At 41.4% G+C, this 27839-nt stretch overlaps 1 protein-coding gene across 8 annotated transcripts in view; it reads right to left on the bottom strand.

Moving 5' to 3' along the window:
• crybg1a (crystallin beta-gamma domain containing 1a) overlaps positions 1 to 17536 on the bottom strand; it is a 40861-nt gene extending 23325 nt beyond the window's left edge. For 7 of the 8 annotated variants that reach the window (XR_015106162.1, XR_015106161.1, XR_015106157.1 and 4 more), the window contains exons 1-2: positions 17209 to 17536; positions 5703 to 5835 (exon numbers count right to left, since the gene is read on the bottom strand). Coding sequence is in view for 5 of the 8 variants with exons in the window: in XM_086146884.1 (XP_086003010.1) it covers positions 5703 to 5835; positions 17209 to 17531 (456 nt within the window). In the remaining 3 variants the exon portion in view is untranslated. Of the gene's footprint in view, positions 1 to 365; positions 464 to 5702; positions 5836 to 17208 lie in introns of those variants that run through there. The other variant, XM_086146893.1, reaches the window with a different exon arrangement.
• Positions 17537 to 27839: the final 10303 nt, after the last annotated feature.

Raw genomic sequence — 27839 nt, forward strand, 5'->3', positions numbered from 1 at the left:
TTTGATAATGCTGCTAGGCTGAGACTCGAGACCAGTACCAACACAAAAGCCAAAAATTGATGGAAGGATCAAATGGAATGACTAATTAACTACTGGACAGATATAAAATGGTTTGATTGACAGATCAAGAGTCAGCCTAACAGTCAAAGAATTAGGTCAAAGAGATAAACACAAACAAGACATATTATAAAGCACAAACAAAACGTTATTGAATCCATGAATATTAGGATGGGAAAAACAATTCTACTGGGACCTGACGCAAAAAAGGTACCACTGCACATTTTGCAAAACTTTGGTGAGTGTATAAACTAATAAAATATGCTAGGATAGCAACCAAATAGGAAAAAACAAACACTTGAACATACCATTTTGTCTTCTTGCAATAAAGGTGATCTTTGTGAGACTTAAAAAAAAAAGCAACATATAAAAAGGTAAAGTAATCAACCTTGTAATGCATGCAAAGCATGACAAGCTACAGTGACGTGTTTCCATAAGTAAATAGCCCCAGCACAAAGCGACTGACTTGAGGGAAAGGCTTTGCAGCTGCAGTGCGAGAAAAATGAAAGCAGGTTCATATTTCACACAGGCAAAACAATTCACCATGTAGTAGGGAAAAAAGGGTGAGGACTGACTTGCAGAAGAAAAGCCACACCCTTCCTCATTCCAAATGAGTAACAGAAAATGAGAACAACCTCTTTGCTAATGGTTAAGAAAGAAATAAGTAGATATCATTTAAGTTTCATGGTACATTGTGAATATTGCATATGTGTAAAATTGAATATATACTATTGTACTGCTGAGTGAATCAATGAAAGTGCCTTCCAACTGATTTTTTTTACTTTTCCCTTTACCCAATATTTATACTTTCTGCCTTTTATAGAAAAAGAATCTTCCATATATGTTCCAGTTTTGTTAAATATGTACAGAGCAAACACAAGGGCAGGACTCTGACTGTGTTTTCTAATTCTCATATCTGAGACGAAAATCGGAGATGTAGTATTAATTGTTTTATTTCGGTTTCAATGCTTTCATTATGCAGTATCTGACTGTACCTTGATTTGTGTTTAAATCAGTTAGACATTTTATCATGTACAAGATTACATGACTGTAAGCTCTCAACAATAGTCTTTAAGCCAACCATCCATCCATCCACCCATCCATCAATTCCTCCATCCATCTTCTACTACTTATCCAGGATTGGGTCATGAGGGCAGCAGTCAAAGCCCAGGCTTCCCTCTCCCCGTCCACTTGGTCCACCTCTTCCAAGGGAATCCTGTGGTGGTCCCAGGCAAGCCAAGAGACACCGGCCCTCCAATGTGTCCTGAGTCTTCTCTGGGGTCTCCTCCTGGTGTCTAGGAGGCGTCCTTACCAGATGCCAAAGTCACCTAATCTGACTCCTCTCCACATGGAGGAGCAGCGACTCTGCTCCACTTTGAGCCCTTACAAGATGGCAAACCTCCTCACTCTACCCTCTAAGGGAGAGCCCCAATACCCTGTGGAAAAAACTCATTTCAGCCGCTCCGCAACCATGCTCTTTCAGTCACGACCCACAGTCGGACCCTCCTCTCCAGCACATCTGAACAGACTTTTCCAGGGAGCTGAGGAGTGTAGTTGGAGAACACCCTCCAATCCTCTTTTAAATAGGATGATCACCACCCCAGTTTGCAAATCCAACAGTCCTGTAATGGGGCAGACAGCCCCAAGACAGACCCACAACATCCAGAGGATTGAGGAACCCAGGGCGGATCTCATCCACCCCTGGGGCCCTGCTGTCTTAACCATGAGCTTGTTCATGAATGAATGTTTGGTCTCTAAATATTCTAAAAGGGTGTGTGCCATAAGACAACTCTGTTGTTGGGAACCTGGGTTATTAGTTCCTTTCACCTCAGTTCTTGCAGATCTCCACCAGAGGCCCTCCAAGCAGCAGCCCTGCAGGAGGGTTGACTTCAGTAGGTGTGCAGTGCACACTTGTAGATCAAATCTCATCAGACCAAGGTTAAGAGCACCCTGTTGCCAGCCCTTCAGTGCCAGAGTGTTAACCAAGGGGGGTTACCTCTACCAGCGTCCTGGACCTAATCTTGCTCTCTCCATCCTGGACCTAATCTTGCTCCCTCCTGGCTTCTTATGATAAACAAGATAAACTTGATAAACTTCTTATGATATTCAACAGCTACCTCACAGGTCGGCCGCAGTACGTGAGGCTGGGGAACATCACATCGGACACCATTGTGAGCAGCACGGGGGCGCCACAGGGGACGGTCCTGTCTCTCTTCCTGTTGACGCTCTACACCTCGGACTTCAGGTTCTCCTCGCAGTCCTGCCACCAGCAGAAATTCTCAGATGACTCTGCCATCGTGGGCTGCATCAACGGAGGCCAGGAGGAGGAGTACAGGAGCGTGGTGGACAGGTTTTGTGTCGTGATGTGGACTGAACCACCTGCAGCTCAATGTGTCTAAGACAAAGGAACTAGTGGTGGATTTCAGGAAACAAAGGACCCACCTGAATCTGGTCCCCATCAGGGGTACAGAAGTGGACATTGTGGACACCTACAAGTACCTGGGTGTCCACTTGGACAATAAACTGGACTGGACTTTGAACACCAATGTCATCTTCAAGAAGGGTTACAGCCACCTGTTCTTCCTCAGGAGGCTCAGATTTTTCAACGTCTGCAGGACCATGCTGCAGATGTTTTACCACTCGGAAGTGTCCAGCTGGTGTCTACGTTGTTGTGTGCTGGGGCAGCAGGCTCAAGACCGCTGACACCAACAGACTCAATAAACTCATCAGGAGAGCTGGATCTGTCCTGGGAGTGGAGCGAGAGTCTGTTGTGCAGGTGTCAGAGAGAAGGATGCTGAGGAAGCTCCTCAGCATCATGGACAACGTCCATCACCCCCTGCATGCCACACTGACATCCTGTCAGAGTTCTTTCAGACGTAGATTGATACCACCAAGGAGCCCCACTGAACGCCACAGGAGGTCTTTCCTACCTGAGGCTATCAGACTTTTTAATTTCTCTTCCTTCAGCTGAAGGGAATATTCAAATCTTTGTACTTTTTAAGACCTTAAAACACTTTATAGCCTTGACTTTGACAATTTATGGTTTTATTTGTATTTCTTAGTCTCCCTCCTTCCTACAATTATTTATTATTGTTATGTTTTACTTGAAACTCTGGCACAACAATTTCCTTTGGGATAAAGAAAGTTGTTCTTATTCTTATTCTTAATCTTAAACCTCAAACTCTGCGGATTCTGGGGTTCCTCTTCCCACAACTGGCTTGACAAAGCTCTTCTTTCCACAGCATAACCTGTCTGCCCTCTAACAAACTCTATGCTCCAACTCTCCTTAAGTTCAGGATTCAGCTGTCTCTACGCACAACTGGCTTCACAAGGCTCCTCTTCCTTCCTCAGCCATAGTAAAACCTGTCTGCCCTCTAACAAACTCCATGCTCCAACTCTCCTTGAGTTGGAGAATGAAGTCTCCTCGACACTCCTCTGAACTACTTCCACACAGACTCACTCTCCCAGATTCCATCCATCCCTTTTGGGCAGATCATCATCTCCACATTGCTGAGACTACTGTGACTCCAGAAACAACCCAGACACAGCACAATCATGCATTAATTTCTTGGTAAATTACCCCCTTAAAACACCTTACCTCTTCAGAGTGTTTTGTATTTGGGTCAGGTACTTGCATAAAACCATGACATCTGTTGTGAATTGGCGTCCCGTAACTTCACTTGACATGCACACAAACACTAAAAAAACACTAAACAAAATCTTGCTGCTGATTTGATCTGAGCAGGGGTAAAAAAAAATTAAAAAGTGGTAAAGTACTCCATGCCTGTACAAACGTTTCCAAAAAGGCAATTTGTCATCTAAAATGTTGAATGGATACAAATATCTGTGAATGTGCTAATTTTCCAACCCCAGTGAATGCAATTCACTGCAAAGCAGATCATTCTGGTTTGAATAATTTAAGATCAGTGATTAAGACATCCCACTGGATTATGTGCATCTTATTTTACACACAGTTCTATGTAACTAATCACATAAGACAGATGAGCCTGTGCCTACAGCCATTACCACCATCACCTGGGGACAAGGGTCCCAATTTCTGTGCAAAAATGTCATGGATTATTTTTCACTGCTCATGCAAAGGTATATCCACAATACTTCCAGCAGCTCCCTGTTCTTAAACAGTATGTGTGCTGCATATCTAGGAGAAATGTAGCTAAAGATAAAACAATGAGTATATGTTCAACTTGAATCAACTTTATTGACAGTGTGTTCACACATACAATGAATTTGGCTCTGGTTAACAGTTACACCTCAAAGGCTTGGTTCAATGAAGTTCAACAATGACAAGGGCAGTCGTCTTGGAACCAAGGAACTGAATATTCCCAGTCTAATTCCCTAACATTAAGGTCTGTTAAGCAAGACACTGAAACCCTAAATGCTCCCTGGACACTGCTCATTTAACCCATCCATGACGGGTTAAATGTGAGTGACCCCCCCCCACCCAGAGCAAAGTTTAATAATTCTGTATTAATATAATTAATGGCCCTGCGATTGACTAGCGACCAGTCCAGGTTGTACCCTGCCTCTCACCCAAAGAAAGCTGGGATAGGCTCCCGCGACCCTAATGTAGGATAAGCGGTGGATGATAGATGGATAATTATATTGTTTCTTTTCTATTCTGTTTTGTTAGTGACCACTCCAGACCAGAACTCAGACCTACACAGCTATTCTACATTTCAGCATTTCATGTCTTTTACTCAACCACTAGCTGGCATTCCTCTAAAAATGGCATTGTTTTGGGGCACTGACAACTTGCAGGTGCAGACTATGTATTTTTACCATCACAACATATAGCAATAATTCAAAGATACCAGGCTTGGGTACATAGGAAACAGACCTCTCCATCACTTGCTACACAGAATCATTTAGGAAAGAAAAAGCAGCAGCATAAGCACACACACTAATCCTTAATAGGGCGTGTGACACAATTGATAGATATTACAAATGTAATAAAATTGTGATAAAATATTGCTTCAACATCAAGAAATTAAAGTTAAAATGTGTGGTGTGAACATCAGAGACCTTTTTTAAAATCACTGTCAGCATTTTGAATGTAAATTCAAATTTGCTCAAAATAGTTTTTAATAAAACTGTGTAAAAACATGTGTAAAAACTTTTTACACATGCTTAATGACAAGTGCCAGAGTAAAATTCTTCCACTTTAAACACAGAACACTCTTTGTTTGACTATTCAATATTGTAAGAAGGAAAAAAAAAACAGGCAATAATGCAGCTCACAGTAAAAGATCTTGTGATTTAATGGGATAAAGTGAGTCAGACCATCACCCTTTACTGAAAGGGGAACGAGATTGATGTTGACAGGTGTTTTCTGTTGTTATGAACATAGATGAACAAATGTAATGCAACCCAATTTTTTTACAAATGTGAAAAACGTCTGCATGCCCAGGGGCTTGGTTTTATACACCTGTGACCATGGGAGTGATTGGAACACCTGATTCTGATTATTTGGTTAGGTGAATACTTTTGGCCATATAGCATATGTTAAATTCTGTATCACATCTGAAGTATGAATAATTAAACAAATATGTGAGTAAATATATGTAGCAGTGCATGTTTTGAAATAAACATTAACAAAAACTGTAGTCAGTGTTATCAAAACCAACCTTGATGTACTTGGAGGGTGAAGTTGGATTACTTGGCTGAGTCATGCCAAAGCTGATCATTGAGGTCAATTCAGATTCAGGGTCCCAGTCTGATTCTGTCTGGAATGTACTCACACTCATTTGGTCGTAACTCCTGATGGAGAAAAGAAGGAAACAGGGGGGCAGGAGGTGGGTGAATGGGGGAGAGCTGTTTTAAAGAATGCTATGTCATAAGCTTTGTCTTGTTAATGTAAAATTGGTCTGCTTGTCCAAAGTACAGTCTCTTGAGGCACAATTAACCAAAAAAAAAAGATTTTTTTGTTTTTAGGGCAAATTGCTTTTTCCATTTTCCCTTTTAATAACAAAAAGAAACAAGACAAGCATTGATACCTGATGCATAGTATTCACTTCCTTATGGCAAATAACACTTTCCTAGAAATAAACTACTTAACATGCCACTGAGCATTCTGATACATTTGTGAGGCATGAAGAGGCTCAATTACGAAAGGGGAGTGTGTCTGTGTAATGACAGCTATCTTGTTCCCCTAGGTGTTGACAAGAAAAGCACACACAGATTTTACCCATAATTATATTTACTTAAGTTCTGTTCATTTCTAGAAGAGAGGAGGTATGGAGGTATGGAGAACAAAGTCCTTTTACTTTTGTGTTTTGTTGTTCTGAGCACTGTCCTTTTTCAGAACAAGACATTTCCAAAACAAAGACTTGGGATATGAATATTAGATTTGAGCTTTGTTTTCTTTCGACAGCAGTGAAACCAGACAGCTAATGGATTTGTGGTGGGTCAACTACAGCTTAACTGTCAACAGCTCAGCAAAATATATCATCTAGTTGCATTCCTAATAGAGCTATGTATATCATGTTAATGACTACACATCTAATGTAATACAATGTAGAATTGTTTAATACATCATTTTTTGTATTTACCTGGTCTCCGAGTTAAAAGGTCTCCCAGTTAAATCTATATAAAATGAATTAATTCATTAATAAAGGCATCTTATTTGATTTTATGCATTTTTTGTTGCTGGTCTACAATTAGTTTTACTTCTTTGATTCTAATTCATCCAAACATCCATTCAAGGGTAAACATTTCCTTCAAATGTGGCTCTATTGAAATGAAAAACACATTGTCAGGTCATGTTGACACATGTAGCTATAGAGATTAACAGGAGCTAGTATCAAAGACAGTTAAACTGGAATAATTCTGTGGAATCTACTGCTAGTGTCCTGCTGTAGAGACCTCTACTATGTGAGATGAATTAGATAACCATGTTGACTTTTCACATGTTGCCTGTCACGGCATCATATAATAGAAGATGGTTAGCTGCTCCTTAGGCCAAGAGGACATAGCTTCTATTATTCACAGCAATTATTCAAATACTATCAGGTTTAGCCATGCTCTTGCCCTGGAGCATTGCAAACACCAATGCTGCACAGCCTGACATGCATGTAAGTGCATGGGTTCATTTATGCACTCTTACAGGAAAGAATTTTCATTACTCAGACTTCTAGCCAATGCTTTCATACATTCTTTGCTTTTTGAAAAATAAAATCAAAGAGAGTTAACAAATATTGAAATGAACACAAAACCATACACAGTCATTTGAACCCAACACATATCCAAATATTTAGATTGTCTGCAAGGTCATGTTGCCAATGACCTAGTGCCATTTGAACACAGTGATAGCACATTGTGACAGTTGAATATAAAACTGACTTAAGTATAAAAGTAAAGAGCGAAACACTTGTGAAATCTGTCTGATATTCTAACAGCAAAAACCTGCTCCAACCTGTCTGAAATTTTCTGTTACACCATGGGGAAAAGCTGTACTGTTCTCTGCACACTTGATTTGAAGGAATTTTCACAGCTAATGTTTTTATTGCACCATTAAACAGGGCAGAAACCCTCCAGCAACATTTATTTAAGAGAGAAGCTGTTTCTTGGGGTATTTTTTGGTGAATTTTTATTTTGAGTTTACCTTTTCTCCACTTAAAATCCAATATTGATCAAAAACTTGTGGAACTAATGCTGAGAGAATGTGGAATAAGTAAATGTTTCTTTCAGAAGATACATTTCTTCTGAACTACTGCTCCTTGTAAGAGATGGGCAGCACTGGATCTACATGGTATACATTGAGTAAAGTTGTGACCAGGAACTACAAAATATTATTTTAAGATCAAGTAAGACATAATCTAATCCTCACAAATGACATTTGAGAATATCTTAACAACAATTCAACCTATCACAGTACTTGGCTACAATGTGTATTTCTATTTTGGTTTTTGGACTGAAGAGCATTTCTTCTCCCTTATAACTCAAACTTTATTGTCTCTCACTGATGAACTGACAGTTCAACTAATAGATGAACCATATGTACTGTATGTATATATATATACAGCCATACATATGGTCCCTCGTGTGTGTATATATATATATATATATATATATATATATATATATATATATATATATATGGCGGGCAGTCCAGGGTGTACCCCTAACCCAGCATACCCCGCGACCCTGAGTGTAGGATAAACGGAAGAAGATGGATGGATGGATATATATATATTTAAAAACAAAGTATGTATGTTTATATAGGATTATGTGTGTATGTGTGTGTGTGTGTGTGTGTGTGTGTGTGTGTGTGTGTGTGTGTGTGTGTGTGTGTGTGTGTGTGTGTGCGTGTCCGTGTGTGTGGATGTTTGTGCTTGTTTATAGGCAGAATAGTGAAAGAGATTGTCAAATATTGTTTTTGCTTAAAATGCCCCTCCCAAGCTTAAGTTCCTTAGATAACCCCGGCCTCAGGCATACTTTTCCGGTTTATCAAGATATCAGATTGAAAAGTGGCACGAAGGATAGTTTTGATTCTGACGCATTAAAAAAACACTGGTTTGCAAAACCCTTGTCATGAAACTGTCTCTTTTGTCAGGACAAAAAAACGGGCTGATACAGTCAACAAATTACACCTCATATCGCGTTGATAGAGTTACAAAAATATTTCAATAGAAAAGAATAGGTCAGAGCAGGATGTTCAGGAGAACAGGAGGAGACTCAGACTTTTGGCGTCTGTAGTGTACCTTCTACCAGTCTATGGTAGCCAGCGCACTCATCTTCCCTTTAGTGTGCTGGTGGGGCGGTGACAGGCTCAACAAGCTAATGAGGAAAGCCTGCTCTGTGGTGGAACTGAACCTGGACCATCTCCAATCGGTGGCAGTGGGGATGGTGAAAGACATACTGGGAGCTATCCTGGACACTCCTTCCCAACCCCTGCACGGCAACCTGTGGGTGTTGGGCAGCTCTTTAACCCAAGGTTCATCCCACCCTAATGCAGAACTGAACACTTTAGATGCTCACAGCCATCAGACTGTATATCAGCAGTCTGGACGGCACACAACTCTAACCGGCCAGAGGTGCATCTGTGCTACCACAACCTCACTACCTCACCCATTCATTCACGTGTCATGCCCTAAGTGTGTTGTCTTTTTTTATCCTGTTGGTATCAGCCCACGTGCTTCTTTCCTACCAATTTTTGTTTATTTATTTAATTCTTCTTAGTGCTATTGTCACTGTGTTTATGTTGTTTAGTTTTCATTGTCTACTTTCATCCTTACTGTCCCTTACTGTGTGCCCCCCCATTTTTCCCTATACTGTTGATCACAATACATGGTATGTTTGACACACAAAAAGCCATCCACTTTGTACCATCATTATATCATCCCTCCATTCATTTTCTTCTGCTTATCCTGCACTCATGGTCGAAGGGGATGCTGGAACCTATCCCAACTGTTGTTGGGTGAGAGGCTGGGTATACCCTAGACTGGTTGCCAGTCAATCACAGGGTCACAAAGAGACAAACAACCATTCAATCTCTTATTTATACATTACATATACTATTTTTTCCAATTAACTTTCTACATGTTTTTGATAGTGTGAGGAAACCAGAGAATCTGAAGGAAACCCATGCAGACACGGGATAACGTGCAAACTCCACATAAAAAGGTCCCATGTCGGAATCAAACCAGGGTCTGTCGTCCTCTAGAAGGAGCCTGAGCTGGTGAGCGAGGCTAAGAGATTCCAACTAGATATAGTCGGACTCACCTCGATGTACAGTGTGGCATCTAGAACCAGGCCTCTCAAGAGGGACTGGACTCAGTGCCTGCCCGTTTGGTTTAACCCGGTGGACAAGACAGTAGCCTCTCTCCACCTTCAGGTGGGGGGACGGATTCTGACTGTTGTTTGTGGCTATGCACCCAACAACAGTTCAGTTACCCATCACTCTTGGGGTCCCTAGAGACCTGCAAGAGAGCGCTCCTACCAGGTAGTCTCTTGTTATACTGGGAGACTTCAACTCTCACGTGGGCAACAACAATGCGACTTGGATGTGATTGAGTGGAACGGCAACCCTGATCTAAATCTGAACGGTGTTCTGTTATGGGACTTCTGTGCTCATCATGGATTGCCCATAACAAACACCATGTTCAGGCATAAAGGTGTCCATATGTGCACATGGCAACAACACACCTTAGCCCATAGTTCTTTGTATCGTCAGACTTGTGACTGAATGTCCTGGTCACTCAGGTGAAGTGTGGGGTGGAGCTATCTACTGATCACCACCTGGTGGTGAGCTGGCTCCAATAGTGGAAGACGATGCCAGTCAGACCCTGCAGATCGAAACGTAATGTGATGGTCTGCTGGGAACGTCGAGCAGAGTCCCCTGTCAGCAGTGAGGAATGCCGTCATACTGAAGAAGGAGTCCTATCAAGCCTTTCTGGCCTGTGGGGCTCTGGAGGCAGCAGACAGGTCTGCTTCGGTGGTTGCCGAAGCAAAAACTTGGGCGTGGGAGGCGTTTGGGGAGACCATGGAGAATGACTTCCAGTGGGCGTTGAGGAGATTCTGGTCCATAATCTGGCAACTCAGGAGGGGGGTAGTAGTGCTCCGTCAACACTGTGTACAGTGGAAACAAGGTGCTGCTGACCTCAACTTGAGATGTTTTAGATCAGGGGCAGGAATACTACTGAGACCTCCTCAACCCTGTCGGAACGCCATCCAATGAGAAAGCGGAGCTGGGGGACTCTGCTGACCTCTAATTACTTCAGCTTCCTGAGCAGGTACTGACGTTGGTGACATTTCCTGATGATCTCCTCAGTGTTAGAGGAGAACTTCAGGAGGTTGTAAAAGACAGTGCCCAGGTATCTGGTCCCCCAATTGCCCTTCGTGGGAGAAAGTTTTTCTGTCTTTATTCCTTCACCGTTTCTACTGGCTCCCCCTGTATGGTGGTGGTGATTACCTCTGCCAGTTGCCTCTGTCTTCTGGAGAATGTGATGAGCATGTCCTTAGTCTTGCTCATATTTAGCTACAGGCAGGAGGCTATGCACTAGAGTGTGAAGTCCTGGAGGGCTGAGCCGTGGTGGAGTGCGGGACCAGACAGTAGGAACAAGAGGACAGTGTCGTCGGCGTACTTGAGGCAGTCCTGTTGGGTGGACCTGCAGTCGTCAGCGTAGAGGATGAAGAGCATGGAGGAGCAGGGGAGACAGGATGCAGCCTTGCGGTGAGACACTGGAGGTTAAGAGAGTGTCAGAGAGGACGTTGTTTGCTAGAACCCTCTGGGATCTGTTGGTGAGGAAGCTGATGATCTACTGGATGAGCCAATGGTTATCAGCAGAGAGCTGAGAAGTCAGTAAAAAGGAGCCTGGATATGTTGAGGGGGGTTTCCAGGTATTTGTGTTTAGAATAAGTGAGGAAGATCTTGGCATCATTCACCCCTCTGTGAGCCCTATAGCTGAAATTGGAGAGGATCAACCAGGGGTTCAGTTACTCTGGTATTGTGAATTTTTACAATTCTCCCCAAGGCCTTCATCAGTAGAGAGCTGAGAGTCACTGGCCTGAGGTAGATCAGGGCCTTAGGGGTTCCCCTTTTTTGGGGTGGGAATAACTGTTAAGAGTTTCCACATCTGGGCCACTGTGCTATAGGGCAGGAAGTTATGAAAAAGGAGATGGAAATCTCCAACCAGCTGCTCAGCACAGTACTTGAAGGTATGTCCACAGATCCTGTCTGGACTAGGCGCTGTAGAAACTCTAGTTTTCCTAAGGGCTCTCACCTCCTCCTCTGAGTCGAAGACCAGGGCAGGGCAGTCTTGTTTGAGAGTAAGGCTACAACCTGAGAGTAGAGACTAAGGTCTCTATGTGGTATCTGTTGTCACTCTCAAAGTGGGTGAGAAAGGAGTTGTGGTTGTTGGGGAATGATGTTGGGTTACTCCCTGGGATTCAAATGGGGGCGGGGGCGGGGGGGTGGGGGGTGACTGGGGGAAGCAGCGTTCACTGAAGCCATATTTTTGATTCCCTGTCATGCTGAGGCAAAGGTTTGCTCCACCTTGTTCTTATAACTCAGCTTGGCAGTTCTTATAGCTTGTTTGACCTCCTTATTTACCTCCTTCTTCTCAGCCTCAGAGCCGGAAAAGAAGATTATTTTTTTCTTATCGAGTCTTTTATAGTTTTTTGGTCACCCAGGGTTTATTGTTAGCACACATGGTGACTATTTTTGAGGGCATGACAATGTGTCATATGACATTGTGAGTGGGGGGGTTTAGGAGGTTTGGGAAATCTTGGCCTGGGGTGTGCAGAAATGGTGGAGTGTCAGAATGGTGGAACAGCTGGAGCAGCCATTCCCTGAAGTACCGGAGATCCAGTCAGTATAGCAAGGTAGATGGGACCGGGGAATTGCTGTGTATTCCATAGTATACGGAGTGAGCTGATAACGCTGGTTGTGTTAGTTGTGTTGGCTATGTTAGCTCGGGCTGCTAATTTAGTCTTTGTTATGGTTAGCTTATTGTTAGTCCATCGGACAAAATGTCTGCTGCAGCAGGAGTTGTGGTGAAAGGGAAGACATCCAAGATGAGGAGAAGATGGGGAAGGTGAAAAGGGGAATATATATTAAAAAAAAAAAGACAAAAAACTAAGCTAAAAAACATAGCAAACCAAAAAACAAATTGAAAAAGCTAATCCCTGCGCCGTCCTGGCATCACAACAGCAGTGATCCAGAACCCAGAACAGGACCTTAGAGGGTGAGGAGATGCCTGAGGAATGGAGAAGATGGTGCCCATTTTTAAGAATAGGGGGGATGTGCAGCATTTCAGTAACTATAGAGGGATAAAGTTACAATGAAGTTATCAGAAAAAGTAGTGGAAACTAGACTGAGAGCAGAAAGCTGCAATTGTGAACAGCAGTATGGCTTCATGCTTAGAAAGAGTACTAAAGATGCAGTATTTGCTATGAGAATGCTAAGAGACGTACACAGAAGGCCAGAGGGAGCTGCATTGTGTTTTTGTAGACCTAGAAAAAGCATACGACAGGGTGCCAAGAGGGGAACTCTGGTATTGTATAAGGAGATCTGGAGTGGCAGAGAAGTATGTTAGACTGGTGCAGGCCATGTATGCTAGCTGTGAGACAGTGGTGTGGTGTGCTGCAGGGGTAACAGAGACGCTCAAGGTGGAGTTTGGACTCCATCAGGGATCAACTCTGAGCCCCATCTTGTTTGCAGTGGTGATGGACAAGTTGATAGATAAGGGTAGAAGGGTAGACAGGAATCTCCATGGACAATGATGTTTGTAGACAACATTGTGATCTGTAGTGAGAGCAGGGAACAGGTTGAGGAACATTTTGAGAAGTTGTGGTATGCTCTGGAAAGGAGAGGAGTGAAGGTTAGTCGCAGCAAGACAAAATATATGATCTCCAGGGAGTGGAGATCAAGAAGTTGGAGGATTTCAGGTATTTGGGGTCAACAATGCAGAGCAACAGAGACTGTGGGAAAAAGGTAAAGAAATGGATGGGATTGGGTGGAGTGTCAGGGGTAGAATGCCAGAATGGCAGGAAAGGTTTACAAACAGTGGTGACACCAGTGATGTTGTAAGGTCTAGAAACAGCGGCAATGACAAAAAACAGGAGGCAGAGCTGTAGGTGTGCAGAGATTAATACATTGAGATTCTGTTTGGGAGTGATGAGGATGGATAGGATCAGGAATGAGTCCATCACATGTTGGATGTTTTGGAGAGACCGATGGAGAAGCCAGAGAAGCCAGGCTGAGATGGTTCGGTCACTAACAGAGGAGGGATAGTGAATATATTGGTAGACAGATGCTAGACTTGGAGCTGCCAGGTAGTTCTAGAGAACAACCAAAGAGAAGAATTATGGAGAGAGAGAGTTTGAGAGGGGGTATAAATTGGTTGGTGTGAGAGAGCAGTATACAGAGAATGGGATTAAATGGAGAAGGTTAATTTGCTGTGGTGAACACAGAGGGGAAAAGCTGAAAGGAAAAGAAGAAGATTCTCCTATTGTCATTGTCTCTGTTTTGTTTTTGTAAAAAGCTCATCAGGTACAGAAACAGACAAACAAAGGGTTAGCTCTTTGGAGGCAAATCCAAATTCTGTTGGTACACAATACAACTAGATATAAAGTGGGGAGAACAAGTATTTGATACACAGCTGATTTTTCAGCTTTCCCCACTTGCAAAGCATGTAGAGGTCTGTAATAGAGGTCTGTCATTTTATCATAGGTACTCTTCAACTGTGAGTGACGGAATCTAAAACAGAAATCCAGAAAAACACATTGTAAGATTTTTGTATGAACGCTGACCTTCGTTTCGGTTTACACAGACTCAAAATACACACAAGAATTAATGAAGGGACTCCGACTCACTATTTTTTTTCTGGTGTTAAGAAGTTACTCAATTGCAGTGTGTCCTTTAAAACAAATGCAATAAAAAGGCTGTGCTGACTTTAAATTGGTATAATTGATCGGTTCGTTATTGTAATGTATTTTTGTGCTAAATATCTGTTACTTTATTCATTTTGGTGTCATCTAATATCCCTCATGAGCAAGGAGACCCATAATTCTGAATTGTATCATCCAGCTGCCACTACCTCAACAGGTAGTAAGGTAGACCCGCCCAAAACCCTTGCAGTTATATTCGGAAATTCCCCACAGGTCATTGGAACTGGAGAAGCCTCTCGGATAAGGGGTGAAACGTCTTCCAGTGAAGACATTCAGGTCCAGTTGTCACAGCAAAAAGATTTCAACAAGAATTCAAGACTGAGAACCCCCACAGACAAATAGCTGAATACTTCAACTATTTTTGTTTTTTTTCTTCTCTGCTCAAATGCTACATGATCTTTATATGAACTTACTTCAGTATAACATCTTGTTGTCCGCACCAGATTAAATTACAGCACCTATCTATAATGCAGGCAGGATCTACCCAATCATTATCACTATTAATAATAATATCATTATATTGTTATATCTAAATAATAATAATTCAATAACAAAAAAAGGTTAATAATTATTTGTAAAATTGCATTACATTTACACAATGACTCCTTTGCAAAGAAAAATTGTATAAAAATCGCAAACATCAATGCAAACACTTCAGGGGATGTGACATATGCTTGTGAACTTGTCCTGATCATTGACTGACAGGGTATCTATGCAACTGCTTTCTATTAAGACTGCATAGTCAACTAAAGGCAGGATGATAAAGATGATCCACTTGCAATACTTCAATGATTTTAGGTCAAGGACCTCCAAAACTCATGGGGCAACATGTTTGTGCAGGGAACGCCTACTCTATGTTGTATTTAATACCAGGGCCAATATCTACATTAGTTGCCAATAAAATGATAATTGTGCAAGCTATTCAAATTGGCCATTTTATTTTAAACATAAATGTGAAAACAAACAAAGAGATGGCTCATTAGGGCCACTAGCATGCATAACATACAATACAGGTTACCTTATCTATGATACTTAGGTATTTGGTTAATGAACAGAATCCCATTTTGTTTTGTTTTGTTTTGTTTTGTTTTGTTTTTTTATGGCTGGTGCCCAACTTAAGAGAGGACCTGTCGGAGCAAATTTTGCCTATCTCATAGAACTACTTTTACTGACTTCTCAATTACGTCTAAACTTTACATTAGTGAAAGCACCTCGTGGGTATAACACCTGATTACAACTGACTGAATTGTTTTTTACATGTTAATTTGGTCAACAAAGAACTTAATCTGCCATACATTTTGCCTGATTGATTGTTGATTCATACCAACATTTTTGTCTGTGAACAAAAAACAAGTTTTATGATCAATTCTGACACAAGCAGAATTGTGGTTAATTGAAATAAGAAAAACGTAGAAATCATACATTGTATCAACATTGCAGCCATATCACATGACTATAATTGTTGTCAATTGCTCACTGTGTAACTTCTCCATATATTTCTGTTTATCAGCACTGCCCCAACTGTCTTTAAATTTTTGTAAATACTAAATTTGACTGAGCAATATTAAATTAGACCAAAAGGTTAAAAATGACATGCCTGCAAGACAGGTTTGGTAAGTTGAAAACTTTACTTCCTTGTATCTAAAAGCATTTGCCAGTGATGATCAACCTGACATGAGGAATTGGATTTTCCACTACCAGCCAGTTGTTTATTTCACTAGTGTCTATTTCCATCTCAGATGTTCTGATTCACGATAGATAATTAGTTTAGAGGAGAATTTAAAAAGATGTCTCCGGCACTGAAGTACAAATATTTATTGGGTAACCAACTTGGTTTAATGGTCGGCCTCCCTCCTTTTTTCTGTTTGAGGGTTCCAATGACAGTGAAAATCAGAGGCATAATTCTGTTAAAATGTATTTCCAGAGTATGATGCAAAATGTACTTCACAACCACACACAATGCTTTGACTGCATGAAGACTTTGACACAACAACAGGATTTCGAAATATTAGGATGTTAAAATGTATCCAGTTTTTTTTCCAGTAAATAATGAAAACGTATCACATCTTTGATTATGTGTTACTCACTAGCCCCATAGAACCACAAACATTAAACAATATCAAACTAATAGTTTGATTAATGATATCTTGACATTCCTCAAGTTATGTGAGATCAATAATTATTGGGCCAACTGAAATCCGGTGCTGGTGTAGAATTTGTTGTTCAAACCAACATTAGAATTGACTTTTCACGACACAGATTAAACTAATAGTCTCTAGGGCGGAACTGGGTAATATTTTCAGATTTTTTTGAATCAGTGTTTTTCTATAGTTTCCTTTTAAAGTAATACTACAGTATGTTCTGCTCTCCAGAGTTAATGCAGGTTTGCAACATAACGTTGACACAGTAATTAAATTGCCTCCATTCCTTTTCAAGACTGGAAAATGCTGAAAATAAAAACCAAACTGGAATTCATTTGATATGATACCATTATGACCTTTTTCATTTTAGATCTGTGGTTTTGTTGGCTTATAAGCTACTGTGTTATATTTTATTCAAATTGTCTGTTTGGTGCTTGTGACAATTATTTATTACAGCCATAAATTTCAGTCATGGTAAATTAGGTTTCACTGAATTGCAATAAATTGTGCCTGTCTTGAAAAAGTGGCCGTATTTCTTACTTTACAACAACTTATATGTCTTAGAAAAATAAGAAAGACATGTGTGCTCTTATGGTCTTACATGTTGCTGGAGAAGCTGTCCAGTTCATCAGTTCGAGGGAAAAACACGTCTGCCCCTTCGTCTTCACACCTTGATTTATGGCGTTTTATCTTGAACGGTAGCAGCCGCCTTGTCTTTTTCTCCTTTGGTAAAACAGGTAAATTATCAACCGGTAGCTCGGGGGTTCCTCCTGAGTTGAACAATTTTGAGCTCCTGGACTTGTCTGTGGGGATGCTTGGCAGTTCATCTTTCATGGAGGACGGCCGTTTTTCCTCCTTGGTTTCTCTTTCTGGTGACTTCTTTTTAAATACATTTTTCATTCTCAGCGAGACAGATTTACTCATGTTTAGAATTTTCACCGAAGACTGTGAACAGAGACTGTCATTCTAATTATATCCGTTGGAAGAGTGACTATCTAGTCAAACCTGCAGAACGAGTAACTGCCGAGGCCCCTGGCCAATCGTGTATGGATAGAAAAACAAAGTTAGACGTGATTAAAAAGTACAATGTTACCGGTAACCTTCAAAATAAAGGCTGCGGAGCGCCTCGTGATATATTTACTATTTCTGGGCTTTTAAATGTGCTTAATATCTCTGAATAAGAAAAATGCAGGATCGCGAACAAAGCAATTTTTCTGTTTTTTCAAACTATAAAATCATACACCTAGCGGTACTGTTCGATATATTGCACACATACACGTTCATATACGGTATAGTCCTATATGCATGTGTGTCTGTGTATATATTGCCACTGGCTGAGGTTTCAGCGGGCCAGTGGGGTAAAGCGCTTCAACTGCAATGCATTTTGATTAAACACAAAGGTTATAGATGACTTTTCGATCAAACACAAAGGTTATAGATGACCATGCATGAAGTGGAAAAACTACAGGCTGTTATTAAGGCTGTATAGGGCAAACAGTCTCCTTCCCCTGTGCAATGCTCCAGCAGGAGTGTGCAACAATCTTGGGTAAATTTGGACCAACTGTCAAAGAAAGGGATACTGGGAAGTGCCTCCAAATAGGCTATATATAAAACAAAGTAGATACATGCACACACACAGATACATATGCAGTAACCAGTCATGCCACACCATAATTATTACACACAAAAATTCAATAAAACATAAAATATTTAGACACGAGATGCTTATCACCCAAAATGTTATAATTTATTTAATCCAAAACATTAATTCATATGGCACTAAATCAAGTGAAATGTCCTCCTTTTTGGTTTCTTTCTATTGGGGAGTGGCTCTCTCAACCTTTAATGCCTGAATTTCAATTTATAAAAACATTATTAATGAATATATATATATATAAAAAAAAGTTTTACATGTGTTTATTTATGTATTTCCTGATTAATTTCAAACAGAAGATGAAACATTAAAAATCCTTTGATAGTTTTGTTGTGAATTCTGAAGTATGAATGATAGTCAAAAAGCTACCCCATATTTTTGGGTCATCGCCAAACAAGAATAATCGTCAGTCCATAGCGGAGCCTGTTTTCAGACACGTATTTCCAACTACAAAAATGACAGACAGACAAAGTCATACTGTTTTTAAGTAAGCGCGTAGCAAAGTTTGAAAATCTGAGTTTTTTTTGTCAAGACAGAACACATAATTTCTGCAACTAAATAAATAATTCTGTTTTCTAGATTCAAGATTCAAAACATTTATTGTCATATGCACACCGTGGAAACGTATTTCCCTGTACAATGAAATTCTTTACTGTCTGCAGTGCATTTGGCCAGCATGCAACTGAGTTAGAAAACATGTCTGCCACGGAGGGCGTCATGTTGCATGTAAGAGAAGAGATGAAAAAGTAAAAATGACTACAGAAAAAAAGAAAAATCAGGGCACAGGGACATGACCGTTAAAGAGTACTTGGCTACTTCTGTAAGAAAGAACAACTGTCCCTAAATGCAACTCATTCTCAACCAACATAGCATCACAAGTACAGCTTGAAAGTAAGGCAACAGCATCTATTTCAAAATCCTCAGAGGGTAGATAAAGTGAAAAGCTCTGGGTTGTAAACTGACTATCCAGTGTATGATGTCACTGAGTGTATATTTCATTAAAATTTAACATTTAATAGTCACTTATGCAAGTGGGTTATATCAGCCAAACTAAACCATGTGTCTACTTCATTTCAAATGTAAAATATCTCATTATTAACCAACACTTCATGACAATGATTGTTTCACTGTCTAATTTCAACTATCAACAGAAGGGAATATAATCAATGTTATACATTTTACAACACACATGAAAGTCATTGTGATTATGAAATAGCATATACATTTTTATGAAATTTCAATTCTCAATTTAAACAAATTTTGTAGATTGTATACTCTATCTATCTATCTATCTATCTATCTATCTATCTAGCTATCTATCTATCTATCTATCTATCTATCTATCTATCTATCTATCTGTATTAATATATGTATACATGTGTACGTATTTCTTCTTTTAGATAATGATCACTGGTTAATTTTGACAGTTTAATTACATATTGAGGAAAAACAGTATGCTGTAATGTCGTGCAGATCATATTTTCAAGTTTCATGGGGCGGCAGAAGATGGATTGATGGAGGGACGGAAGTTTCATGGGATAGGCTGCACTGATAATGAAAAATGAATGAATTAAAGAATCACAATTTCTAACACTGTATTCCTTAATTTATTTCAGCAACTGAAACTGATACATATGCCATCCCCGTGATTAACTTGATTACTTGAATTAATTCTAATACGATAGAAATAGTTTTGTGTGACTGTAACCAGAAGTACGATGAAATGATTTTTAACCTCTACACACCATGCAGAGATTGTAACATCTGGGGACCCAATTAATCTTGTCAAATGTATTTAAGGCTCCATATTTTGGCAATCACGACAGAGTTAAAAAAGAAAACTATTATCTTGAAGGGTGTGTGTGTGTGTGTTCATGCATGCAAGTGTGTGTGTATATTCACATAACTCGCACTTGTTTTTTTTGTGCACATTATTGCACTTGGACTCTGACTGTGACTCATAGGTTTTCATGCTGGCTTTTGAGAGTTTGAGAGTTTGAGGGTCAGTTGAAAAGAAAAAGAAAGAAAAAAGGCATCCATATTGTGACGTGGTCTGTAGTCTGTAAAAGTATACAACTCATACATTACTTGTGAAAAGTGTTATTTGACTAGATCCCTGTGCAAAAACATGTGTAATTTATGAATATTTTTAGAATATGTTTTTGGACAGTGTGTATCATGATCTTTAAAATGAATACTATTTTCATAATCAAATTCAAATATACATGAACATGAGTTTCTTTTATTGCGGTATCAACTGCCCAGACAATTGCTCTTATTTTGAAGGTTACTCATTTTTCTTAAATCTCTCTCTTGACATAGTTAACAGTGATCCTGTTTCGGTAAACACTACATTCTCAGGGAAGGTGAGCAAATGTTAGTCCACCCTTTAATAACCTAATTACATGCACGGATTAATACACATTGTCGGATTAAAAAAATAAATATCATGGACAATTCTACCTAAATCGGTGTAATAAGTGTTTGATTGTTATTCTAAATAAAAAGTAAGCAACTTTACAATACCATAATTTTGTGTTGTTTAAATAACAGGGCAGAACTAGCATTGGCATTTTTTCATGTTTTTGAAATGCATTTCTATATCTCATTTCAGAATCCAGTAAATGAAAAATTCTGTTAATGAAATCATAAAATAATTAATCAATGATTTCATTAGCAAGCTGATCAGTTTATTAATTAATTCTTAATTGATATTTGCTCGCTTTTTAATAAATGAATTATTTTTTAGTCTGTGTCCTCAAGGTCAGGAGTTTTCAAGCCAAAGACATAATGTCTCCATCTATTGGTCACACGGGGACAGCTGCATTGACTTTGAATGCAGTATAGCATACATTTGTCAAGGCAAAAGACATTTGAAAGATGTGTAAATGAGAGAGTGAATGTTCTTCTTTATATCAATTACTGACCACCAACCCATCTTTCACCCAATGACAGCTTGCATAATAAGATAAGATATACTTGGCAGCAAGGTGGCATGTTTTCCTCCTACAGTCCAAAAAAAAAAAAAATGCAGGTTAATTGGACAAAATTGCCCCAAATGAATGAGTGAGTGGTTGTTTAGAAGTTTATTAGGACAGTGTACAAATACATTAAGCACAGAGGCAGAGATGTTTGTACCAGATTATAGCTCATAGCTAATTTCCATCTGTAGTCCTGGACAATACAAATATAAAACTGTATAAAATAGACTATATATAAAATAACTATACAATATACAAACAGGCAATAAAATATGTATTTTGCAAGTTGAAAGTGCTATGTCTATGTATGTGGCCCTGCGATTGACAGGCGGCCAGTCCAGGGTGTACCCCACCTCTTACTGGGATAGGCTCCAGCATCGCTCACAACCCTGAGCGCAGGATAGTTGGCAGAATGGATGGATAAGATATGCTTTATTGATCCCCATAAAGGAAATTCTTTGGTCACAGCCGTGTAACAACAGTATCAATAAATATGGGTATAAATAAATAGAGAAAATTAAAAGATAGCAAGACATCCACAAATAAATAGACAGCAGAGTGAACAACAAGGATAAGAACAACTTTATTAATCCCGAAGGAATTTGTTGTGCCAGAGTTACAGAAAATATAACAGTAATAAATAAAAAGAAAAAGGCAGTATTAGAAATAAAAATAAACTATAAACTGTCTCAGTGAAAGTGTTAAAAGTGATACGTTATAAGTGTTACGTTACCCCCCCCCCCCCCCCCATGGGCGACAGACACAGGTACATGGACTTGCAGGTGGGTTTATTCAAGGGTGTAACTTGAACGAGACCGGACACCGACTGAGACATGGGTCCGACTTAAATACTTGCTTGATTAGTTGAATTCCTTTCTGGTGTGGTGTAGTCTCCAGGTGCAAAGGATAATTGCTGTGATTACTGTGCCGCTGGTCCGGGGACCCGAGGAATCGTGACAATAAGAATAGGCAACAGAATGAAAAAAAAAGACAGCAAGGGTGAGAGTAGAAAACAAAGACAAACGACAACAACATGGAAAAGAACATGAAGAGAGTGACAATAGCAATGACAAAAATAAACAGGATGCGAATGGAAACGGACCAACAAGGACAGAAACATACAACATAGTTAGGACATGACACGTGTGAATAAGTGAGGTAGAGAGGTTGCGGTAGCACAGATGCACCTCCGGACGGTCAGGGTTGTGTGCCGTCCAGGCTGCTGTTATACAGAAATTTGGTACAGAAACAAAGGTTTCTGTAAAAAATATTGAGGTCTGTTTTTTTTATGTATCAATAAAAGGCAAATCAATTACTAAAAAATTATACAATGTGTTTTTCTGGATTTTTTTTTAGATTACGTCATTCACAGTTGAAGAGTACCAATACTAAAAATTACAGACCACGACATGCTTTGTTATTGGGAACTGATGAAAAATCGGTAGTGTATCAAAATCATGTTTTCCCCATTGTAAATATCTGAGAACATGATTTCACTGAAAATGTAACAGATTACCCTGATCCTAGACTGTGCAACCTTGCCCCTAATCCTATAGACCTCATCGCCCAACTGCACATACACTCCATCATCTGTGCCTTCAGCCTGGTTGGCAATTCCATTGTCATCATCACTGAAATTTTCTACAAGAAAACCACTTCAGTGGTGAATGTTTGCTATACAGTCACCTCAGCTTCTCAGCTCTTTGAGGGACACTGCCAATGCTGCTCTCTACACAGCACAATACAGAGTGCAGTCTTGAGGTACAGACAGAGACAGTGATGTGCCAGCTTTCACTCAATGACTCTGAGAAGGCAAGGTTCATAAGGTTGATGATCCCTATACTTCAAATAGCTATGAAATTCACTTCTGATAGTCCTCAGATGGTTCCAATATGTCGTCATTCAATGTTGGACATTGGAGTAGAACATGTCTGTCTTAATAATTTATCTTTCTAAACAGCAATTCAAGCAGAGGTGAAAGTACAGATTTATAATTTAAATCTTCTTCTCCTTTTGGCTTTTCTCTTCAGGGGTTGCCACAGTGGATCAACCTTCTCCATCTAACCCTATTATCCCTCTTTTCTCACACCAACTACCTTCATATCTTCTCTCACTATGTCCATAAATCTTTTCTTTGGTCCTCCTCAAGACCTCCTGCCTGGCAGCTCCAATTCCAGGCTCCGTCTCCCACTATATTCGCCATCCCTCCTCTGTACATGACCAAACCATCTCAGTCTGGCTTCTCTGACCTCCCCAAACATCTAACATCTAACGTGCTTTTCCTCTGATAGGCTCATTCCTGATCCTATCTATCTTGGTCACTTCCAAAGAGAACCTCAACATCTTCATCTCTGCGACCTCTAGCTCTGCCTCCTGTCTTTTCGTCATTGTAACTGTTACTAGTCCATAAGGCATCACTGGTCTCATGAGTGTCTTGTACACCTTTACTTCCATTCTGGCTGATAGTCTTTTATCGCATAGTACCCCTGACACTTTTCTCCACCCATTTCAACCTGCTTGAATCCGTCTCCTCACCTCTTTTCCACACTCTGCTGCTCTGGACTGTTGACCCCATGTACATGTAATCCCCCATCCACTTGATCTCCACTCCCTGTAGCCTCACTGTTCCACCCTGGTTCCTCTTATTTACACACATGTACTCTGTCTTGCTGCAACTTACCTTCATTCTTCTCCTATCCAGCGCATACCCCACCTCTAGATTTTCCTCAGCCTGTTCTCTGCTCTCACTACAGATCACATTGTCATCTGCAAACATCATGGTCCATGGAGATTCCTATCTAACCTCATCTGTCAGCCTGTCCATCACCACTGCAAACACGAAGGGGGTCAGAGCTGATCCCTGATAGAGTCCCAACTCCACCTTGAACTTCTCTGTTGCATTTACAGCACACCTCACCACTGTCTCACAGCTAGCAAATGTGTCATGCACCAGTCTAACATACTTCTCTGCCACTCCAGACTTCCTCATACAATACCAGAGCTCCTCTCTTGGCACCCTGTCATATGCCATTTCTAGGTCTAGAAAAACAAATGCAGCTCCCTCTGGCCTTCTGTGTACTAATATCATCAGGACCCACTGCCTTTCCACTCTTTATCCTCTTTACCTTATGTTTTATCTCCATGTTGTCCTGTCTATTCGCTTCAGTCCTCTCAGTATCCCACTTCTTTGCTAACCACCTTCCCTGTATATACTCCTGCACCTCCTCATTCTACCACCAAGTCTCTGTATCTACTTTCCCTCCAGATGACAGACCAAGTACTCTCCTACCTGTCTCCCTGATAACACTAGCTGTGGTTGTCCAATCATCTGGAAGCTCTCCCTGACCACCCAGAGCCTTTCTCAACTCCACCCTTTTCAGCTTCCACCACTTTGTCCTCTGCTCTGCCATTGCCATCTTGATATTCCTTGTCACCAGTCATCCTACAAACCACCATCCTATGCTCTCTGGCCACACTCTCACCTACAACTACTTTGCAGTCACTGATCTCTTAGGTTACCTCGTCTATTCAAAATGGAGTCTACCTGTGTGCTTCTACCTCCGCTCTTATAAGTTACCCTATGTTCCTGTCTTTTCTGGAAAAAAGGATTCACTACAGCCATTTCCATCATTTTTGATTCATCCCCCTCGATTTTCTTCCCCAACATCCCCATTGAAGTCTGCTCCAATTATCGCTCTCTCATCTCTGGGGATATTCTGCATCACTTCATCTAGCTCATTCCAGAACTTATCCGTCTCCTCAAATTCACATCCAAATTGTGGGCCATAGCCACTAACAACATTGAGCATCACATCTTCAGTTTCCAGTTCCAGAGTCATAAGTCTGTCTGACATTCTTTTCATCTCCAGAATGTTCCTAACAAACTCCTCCTTCAAGATAACTCCTACTCCATTTCTCTTCTTGTCAGTACCATGATAGTATAACTTAAAACCTGCTCCTAAGCTTCTAGCCTTACAACCTTTCCACCTGATCTCCTGGACACACAGTATATCCACCTTCCTTCTCTGCAGAGGATCATGTTGCCCAACTCTCTACCCTTCCCTGTCATAGTCCCAATATTCAAAGTCCCTACTCTCAGTCTCAGACACTTGCCTTTCCTATTCTCTCTCTGCTTCCGAACACGCCTTCTCTCCTTCTTTGACCTACAGTAGCCCAGTTTTCATTGGTTCCCTGTAGGTCATCGGTACCAATGGCGGTTGTTGTTAACCCGGGCCTCGACCGATCCAGTATGATCTGGTTATTGTGATTGTTTCACATGTTTGGTTTTGGCAAAAGTTTTACGCCAAATGCCCTTCCTGATGCAACCTCTGCATTTATCTGGGCTTGGGAGACACCAGCCCATTCCCCCCGAGGCTGGCTTGGGGAGACAACAGCCTATGCCGCCCTGAGGCTGCACTGGGGATCAGTGAAGTTCATCTTGTCTTGTCTTATAACAATCACATGTGCTCGGCCTCGAAGGAGGTGTCCTTGTTTGATCAACTGTCTGTCCTCCGGACAAGGTGTCCTTCTCTGTCTCAGACACATCTGACTGATGGAATGTGTCCTCCAAGATCGCACTTCCTCTCCTATGTGGAATCAAACATCTCCTGACTGCATCCTTCAAGATGAGATGGTGCCTCCTCTCTATGCATAAAAACCCAGCCCTGCTATATGTTCTTTGTACTCTCCTGCAGTCTACTCTGCATGACCGGTTCCTCTCTGAGCGCAAAGAAATAAAAAAAAAAACCTTGACTCTTCTCAGATTTCAGTTTGTTTTACTTATAGGATTAAGTAAAATCCTCATAGGATCATCAATAGAAAATTTCCACAACAGTTTGGTGTCAGAAGTGGGATAGCTGAAGATCTGTCGGTGACCTCCTGAAGTGTTGGTGGCTGGCAACCGGGACTGACATCCAGAGAAGAAGCATGATTGACTTGATGTCTATCCAACAAACTCCAGTTACTCACGGCTGATCCGGTGAGATGCAGTATTTCTAAAATGTAAAAGTAAAATAGTTTGTCCAAGATTCAGATAAAATTTGTGGCTTTGGGACTAATGTAGGGGTTACGGTTTCCCCCAGGAGGACAGACACAGGCACATAGGATTGCAGGTAGTTTAATGGGCTTTCAGTACAGGATGTTCTACACAAGAAGCGTTGAAGACAATACAAACTTCTCATACTAACGAGATCAGACAATGACTGAAACTTTGGGTCCGCCTTCATACTCTGGCCTGATTATCGGGATTGTTCCCTGGTGCAGCGTGGTCACCAGGTGCGGAGGATAATTGCTGTGCCGCTTGCCCGGGGACCTGATGAGTCGTGACAGTACCCCCCCAGCTTCCTCCTCCTTGGAGGAGGGTGCACGGTGGTGGGGACGACCGCGGGGACGCAGAGCCAGTTGCCCAGGATGGGTGCTATGAAACTCCTCCAATAGCCCTGGGTCCAGGATGTCCTTGCGACGGACCCAGGAGCGTTCCTCTTGCCTGTACCCCTCCCAGTCGACCAGGTACTCCAGTTGACCCCGGCGGCGTCAAGATTGGAGTATCTGGCGGACTGTGTAGACGGAAACCTCGTCACGGGGGGGGGGGGGGGGCGGTTGAGGAGGCACAGCAACCCCAGGGTCTGCAGCGGAAGAAGAGTCAGATGAATGGCACGGTTTTAACAGAGACACATGAAATACTGGGTGAATTTTATATTCTGGTGGGAGCTGTAGGCGAAAGGTAACCGCATTGATCTAGTGGTATTTCGGCCTGAGTTTTTTGCAGGGGTGTTTCATTCGAAGGTCCCGCGTTGAGAGCCACACCTTCTGCCCCATGGCATAAGTGGGTGCCTGTGATCGGTGGGCATCCGCATAGCGGCGGCCTCGAGTTTCTTGCAAGTGCCGGTGAGCTCTGGCCTACACTCTCTCGCTCTCCTTGAACCACTGATCGACAGCCGGGACTCCCGAGGATTCTCCTGTCCAAGGAAACAGGGGTGGTTGGTAGCCGAGCATACACTGGAAAGGGGTTAATCCGGTGATTGGCTGCTGGAGGGAATTCTGGGCATACTCTGGAGTCAATTCCTTCCCTGGGCAGTTTGCCGGGTGGGGCTGGCAGTAAGTCCTGAGGTAGCGGCTAACCTCTTGTATTTTGCGTTCCATTTGCCCATTGGTTCGGGGATGGTACCCAGATGACAAGCTCATGGTCACCCCCAGAAGGCGAAGGAACGCTTGCCAAAACCTGGATACGAACTGCGGCCCTCGACTATGTCCTCCGGCAGTCCAAAGTTCCGAAAGACCTGGTTGAAGAGGGCTTCTGCAGTCTCTGATGCCGTAGGGACTCCCCTCATAGGGATCAACTTGCATGCCTTAGAGAATCGATCAACGACCACTAGGATACTCATGTATCCCTTGGAGGGGGGAAGGTCAGTGGCATAATCAACGCCGAGATGGGACCAGGGTCTATTTGGGATTAGTAGGGGTCCTAGTTTCCCTGCTGGTAGGTGACACAGGGTTTTCGCCATGGCACATTCGGGGCCTTGTATGACAAATCTTCTGATGTCGACATTCCTGGCCACCAATATTTGTCTTGAAGTATGTTCTGTGTCGCACTCATTC

The sequence above is a fragment of the Fistularia commersonii genome, chromosome 1 (assembly GCF_037954325.1).
Source record: "Fistularia commersonii isolate RoL2024-O1a breed Wild chromosome 1, RoL_Fcom_v1.0, whole genome shotgun sequence".
In the NCBI taxonomy this organism is placed as follows: Eukaryota; Metazoa; Chordata; class Actinopteri; order Syngnathiformes; family Fistulariidae; genus Fistularia; species Fistularia commersonii.